Here is a 5,752-nt window from a genome sequence, read left to right on the forward strand (position 1 = left end):
GTGTAGCATCTGCAGCCACTGGCAAATGAGTTTACAGCATTGTCTCCTTTACAAAGTGTTTTTCTTTTTTCTTTCTTTCTTTCTTTTTTTTTGGTCTACAAAGTGTATTTGGATTTAAAAAAAAATTAATTAGATCTTTCAGTCGGTAAGGAGAGTTTTTGAATCATTCTAAGTGCCTCTTAAAATTGTATGTTACTTATTTCCAGAATCTCAAAGGGAAAAAAAAAACAAGTGGTTCTTTTGATGGGTAAATAATCATATTCCTAGTTAAATGATTATGGTAATAAAGTATCAGATAACTAAATCGTTATTTTTTAAATATTGCAATTGTATGTGTACTTATGGAATTCTGAAAACTCACATTTTTTAATTTTAAAAGTGAAAAAGTGGTTTGATTACTCCTTTCTCTTACAAATGAGGAATATGATTAAATAAAAGCAGTAACTGCAACAATTCTAAATATGAAAGATTAATTATGCAGGAAATCTATTCCAGGAATGTGACTTTTCTCTCTTAGGGATGTATAGCCCAACAAAATTTTTGTTAGTTATTTGCTTTTCAACATTTCAGAAATACTTGAACTCCCTGTGTATCCTTGAAATTCCAAAATAGAATTTGAGATTCTATATTTTAACCTTCTAAAGCTAAAAATGACAGTTGTAAAACCATTCTTTCTAAATTAATTTTTTTCCCCAGGGAAAATGGAAATAAGTAAAATATAATTTTTTAAGAAGTCAAAAATATCAGTATAATTTAATTGAAAGCTCTATTAATTGGCTTAGCTGTACCATGATATTGTATCTGGCATTCTATATGAATAATGTTAAAAAGAAAAAAACAACTTAGTAGTCTCATACCAACAATGAGAATTCTTTGGCTTTGTTTTGCTTTTATTTTACTTTGGCATAGGTTGATATATTTGTCAGAAGAAAAACTTTTCTGACACCAGAGATTTGAAGTTATTAGTCTTTTATTGTAGATAAACTCAGAAGCCTCGTGGATGCTGATCTGAATCTATTTCCTAGTTTACAGTAGCATTTTTTTTCTTTTAATTTAAGCTAAAATCTTATTGGTCTGGGCAGTGGTGAATGTTCATCTATATGCTTCTGTTGTGGTTTAAATACCAATTAGATTGTGGATTTCCTAAAAAAAATTAAAATAAAATAAAAAAAGAAGTCAAGATATATGTCTTGCTTTAGTGGATTGTTAAGAATAATTTTGCACATATTCCCCACTTTTTGGACCCCTTAAATCTCCTTTGGAGGTCGAAGTGGCTATTTAATAGATTTTAAAGGTGTCCTTCTGGCTGTAGAAATGTGTGGTCACATATGACACTTCACTGCCCACGTTAAAGTGCATTATTGTAACTTTTGCTCAGGGTCTTTAGAAAACTAGCACAGAAAGTAGCTTATTTTTTAAAAAAAAAGATGATGGAAGATAAGTTAACACTGTAACAGAAGAAAGGTGTGATTGCCATTATATATTTAGCAAGTGTGGTTATCATCTTATATGGAGCTTAAATCTTGACTTTTCATATTTCTATTACATTTTGGGCATTTACCACTAACCAGACCAAACAACCTTGGTAAGGCTGAGATCTTATTAATACACTTTTACAGGTAAAATATTGATACTTATAAATTTTGTTCTTTGACAGAACAATATATGGTACTATAGATCTACTTTATTAAGTAGACTAATTATAACTCAGTTCTCCTATGTGCCTTATGATATAACTTGGAAGTAAGTTTGTGAAAAATCAGGATATATGTGTTGTTTGTTAAATTAACTGTTTTAAGCCCTTTTGACACCTCACTAGTTTTGTACTGTTTTACCTCTTATTTCTGAAACTCTTTTTATGGTGTATCCTGTTAGAGGGACAAACATGTCATAGAAAGCAGTTGTGCACCCTTTCAAATATAGTTGATAAATCCAATAATCTTATATATTGAGCTTCGTGTTTATAGTACAGTAAGTGGTCTAGCAAAATTGTCCATGTTTCTTTGTTTATTGATAAATGCATTGTATAGAAACTATTTCCCCTAAATATTTATGGACCAAACAATTGTGATATATCCTATTAAATTTGTGTGAATAAACCATTTTGAATCTAAGGAGTTTTATTTCCCATCAGTTTTATTTAAGGTTTAACTGGACTAGTGTGTTTCCAATATCTATATGTAAAATCTATTAAAATAGTAAATACAACAAGATTTTAAATATTCAAACATACCAATAGTTTTGAGATTTCCAAACTTCTGATTCATTTTAAGTGTACACATCATTGCATATGCAATGTAATTCATCTTAGAATTGCCTTTGAGTATATTTTCTTATAACAAAAGTAATGCCCCACTGATTTGACTCAGCCCAATTTTTAGAATTAAAAAAAAAAGATAACTAGCAGATAAAGTAATTGCATGAAAAGAAACCTTAAATATGCTTAAGATTTAGGTCTATTAAGCACCAATGGATATTTGTAAATCTAACTAGAAATTACAGACCCCTAAAAGCCAAGTTGCTCTGTAGTTAATAAATTGTCACTATGATTTTTTTCAGGGAGAACAAATCTTGGGGCATTACAGCCAAACATCCCGACGTTTGAAAATTCCCTAAAGTATTAAAAGAAGGGGAAAAGTTTGATCGGAAATCCACTGCAGTGAAGACAAAGACAATATTAGGTTATGATAATCATACATTTTAAAATCTATTGAGCCAAAAAAATAAAAGAGCGAGAGAGAGAGAGAGACTTAAATGTCATTTACTGAATGTTAACAAAAATTCTGTTCTTTATGGTGTCTAACACAAATGGAGACTTAAAGTTATGTGGTTTNCCCCCACTACCACCAGTGACAGGATCAGGTTGATGTTAGATATTCTGTTAAAATGCACCAAAATGTGGGATGACCAGATCTGAATATACATCAGATAAATATCTGAAGTAAGGTTTACAGGAAAAAAAAAATTCCCATGCCCTTTCAGTTGTGAAGTTGGCCGAATCAGTAAATATTTAGCCAAATGTTTTCATTTTGTAATCATATTTATTATGCAAAGCCAGTATGGAAATGACCTTTTAAATGCACAGCTTTACATCCTGGGGATAATGACTTTCAAGCTGGTTTCAAAGGCTGGGCTGTGTTGCCCTTGGTGCCGAGGAGGGCTTTGCAAGGGAAGAGAAGATGCCATCACTATCTAGCAGGCCAGCCAGGGGCGCAGTTCAAGCCCCTCACACACCTCCCAGCTAACAGGGCCAGGTTCTGACTCTAGAAATAAGCACCCTCAGTGTCTCTGAACAGTGAGCTGTGGGGAGCACTTTAGGCATGAACTGTGTGAAGGGAGTCTGGGCTTGCTGTGGTTCAGAAGTACTTATTAAAAAATAACTCCAAGGAAAAACTATTCTCTTCCTGGTATAGCCCTATATAGCTAGCCCAGTCATAGCTAAAGGCCTCAGAAGGAATATTCGCATGATTACATAAGAATCTACATATTTTTATTGGGTAACTTTTCCCCTTTCACCAGCCACTTTCTAACTGTTTTTCCTGATCAGAAGGCTTGAGGACTATCAGAAAAGGCTACGAATTGGAACCGACATATTAATAGATTCTTCCTTGCTTGGTGGGCTCTCAGAAACCCTCAGATTCGAGAGTACTGAAATGGTTTGCTTGCATATATATCCCTCATGACAAAAAGCAGTGCCTTCAGACAGTATGTCTGATTTCACAAATACACACAAAACCTGCGTGTGTGTGTGTGTGGAGGGGTGCTACGCTGACATTCGTAAATTATATCAGGGAAGGGGTATTCCTTTTCACCTGTGGAGATTTCTCTCGCTCCCATACTTAATGGCTTATTCATCTCAGGTTTTTCTAGCAACCCTTAAGCATCTAATATTTTTCTCTGATGGGAGCTTTAGTTGTGTCCCCCTCAACAGGTCAGTTTGGCTGGCTTTGGCAATTAGCTCTTTCCTTTGCCTGGATATCTTTCCTAACTGCGTCGACAGCCTTTTCTCCTGTTGCTTTATCATCCTAGCATCACCCTACAGCCCGCCACCATTTCAGCCCACGCAGGAGTGTCCACTGAGTCCATGTTTGTTCACTGTTATCGTGACAGGTTGTAACGAGAACGAAGCGGACCACCTGGACAGGGACCAGCAGCCTTACCCGCCCTCCCAGAAGACCAAGCGCATGCGCACCTCGTTCAAACACCACCAGCTGCGGACCATGAAATCCTACTTTGCCATCAACCACAACCCGGATGCCAAGGATCTCAAGCAGCTTGCTCAGAAAACAGGCCTGACCAAAAGAGTTTTGCAGGTAAGATGGCTCCATCATCGGCCATGCGCACATCTCCCTTCCCCTTGCCAGTAAAAATAGCTGTCTTCCCTGTTTAGTACGATACAGGTGTTTCCTCTACTGCTTCGCATTAGTTTACCTGAGTTACCCTGCTAGAGGGAGTACGGAGGTTTTGCAGGGGCTTCCAGGAGGGTGCCCCCAAGGCAGACGCAGATCTTTAAAGATGCAGCCACGTTCCCCCTTCATGTGGAGAGATGGGTCCACCAAAGCCAGCACAGTTTGCCTCACTGCTCTGCAAAAGCCAGTGATGTCGTTTGCACAAGCTGTGGCTTTAGTGGTTTCTTTCACGGTAGGCACAGACTCGTGGGGGACCTTCCCATGCTGTCTTATCAGCAAACTCTTGGCAGCTTCACTCGCATGTTATGACCTTCCAAATTCAGGTCAACCTCCCCGCCCACACCCCAACTCCAGAAAGGCCATAAGTATGGTTAGTGTCTCAGCAACCAGTTGGAGAAGGTATTGCCCCATCCTAAGGAGCCATATTTAAAAACTAAATACGGGGAGTTAGATCTGCTGTCCCATTGTTTTTCCTAAACTCAGCATGGTAAGAATATACAACTAATGGAATTGTAGCGCGTTGCTGTGGGTCACCTGTGATCCTCTTCCACGTCTCGGTGACAAATAGCAGGCATTTTAAATTCTGCCACCCAGCTTAGGGCTGCTTGGGGTCAGGTGGCCCTGGAAGTCTTTCCTATGCCAAGAATACCTGCCCGGTGTCAGACTCAAGAATAGCCTGAAATCTCTTTCAATGATGTTCATTTCATATGAGTGATGCTCACTCTGAGAATCTTTCAATGACCCTGCACCTCCTCCTCGTCACAGGAGAACGGTGCATGGGGCAGGGTGGACCTTATGCCCTCTTTCTCTCTGTGCCTTTGTTTTCATGGTGTCTCCACTTAGCTACCAGTTGTCCCAAGCAGCACGATGTTAATGCTGGAGGGAGGGAATATGTGCAGTGAACACAATATCTATAGTATTACTTGACTGACTCTATTCTTAAAAAAAAAAAAAGCAGAAAAAAAGCCCTTCTCTCCCAAGAAAAGAAACAATTATATTTAAAAAGAGAAACACATATCTCCCCTCCACCAAAAAAAAAAATAAAAAAAGAAAAAAAAAAGAGGAAAAATTTAAAAAAGGACTCTAAAAATAAACATCGTAAAGAAATCCATTGGGATTGGTTTGCAGGTTTGGTTCCAAAACGCACGAGCCAAATTCAGAAGGAACCTTTTGCGGCAGGAGAATGGGGGTGTTGATAAAGCTGATGGCCCGTCGCTTCCGGCCCCGCCCTCAGCAGACAGCGGAGCTCTCAGCCCACCCGGCACAGCGACCACTTTAACCGAGCTGCCCAATCCCTCTATCACAGTAGTGGCCTCCGCCACCTCTAACATGGACAGCCACGA

At 38.1% G+C, this 5,752-nt stretch overlaps 1 protein-coding gene across 1 annotated transcript in view; it reads left to right on the top strand.

Moving 5' to 3' along the window:
• LHX9 (LIM homeobox 9) overlaps nt 1-5,750 on the top strand; it is a gene marked incomplete at its 3' end in the record, with an annotated part of 22,788 nt that extends 17,038 nt beyond the window's left edge. Inside the window, exons 7-8 of the mRNA XM_019637994.1 lie at nt 4,111-4,313; nt 5,538-5,750. Coding sequence (XP_019493539.1) covers nt 4,111-4,313; nt 5,538-5,750 — 416 coding nt within the window. The remainder of the gene's footprint in view (nt 1-4,110; nt 4,314-5,537) is intronic.
• Nucleotides 5,751-5,752: the final 2 nt, after the last annotated feature.

Source organism: Hipposideros armiger, unplaced genomic scaffold, assembly GCF_001890085.2.
Source record: "Hipposideros armiger isolate ML-2016 unplaced genomic scaffold, ASM189008v1 scaffold_37, whole genome shotgun sequence".
Taxonomy (NCBI): Eukaryota; Metazoa; Chordata; class Mammalia; order Chiroptera; family Hipposideridae; genus Hipposideros; species Hipposideros armiger.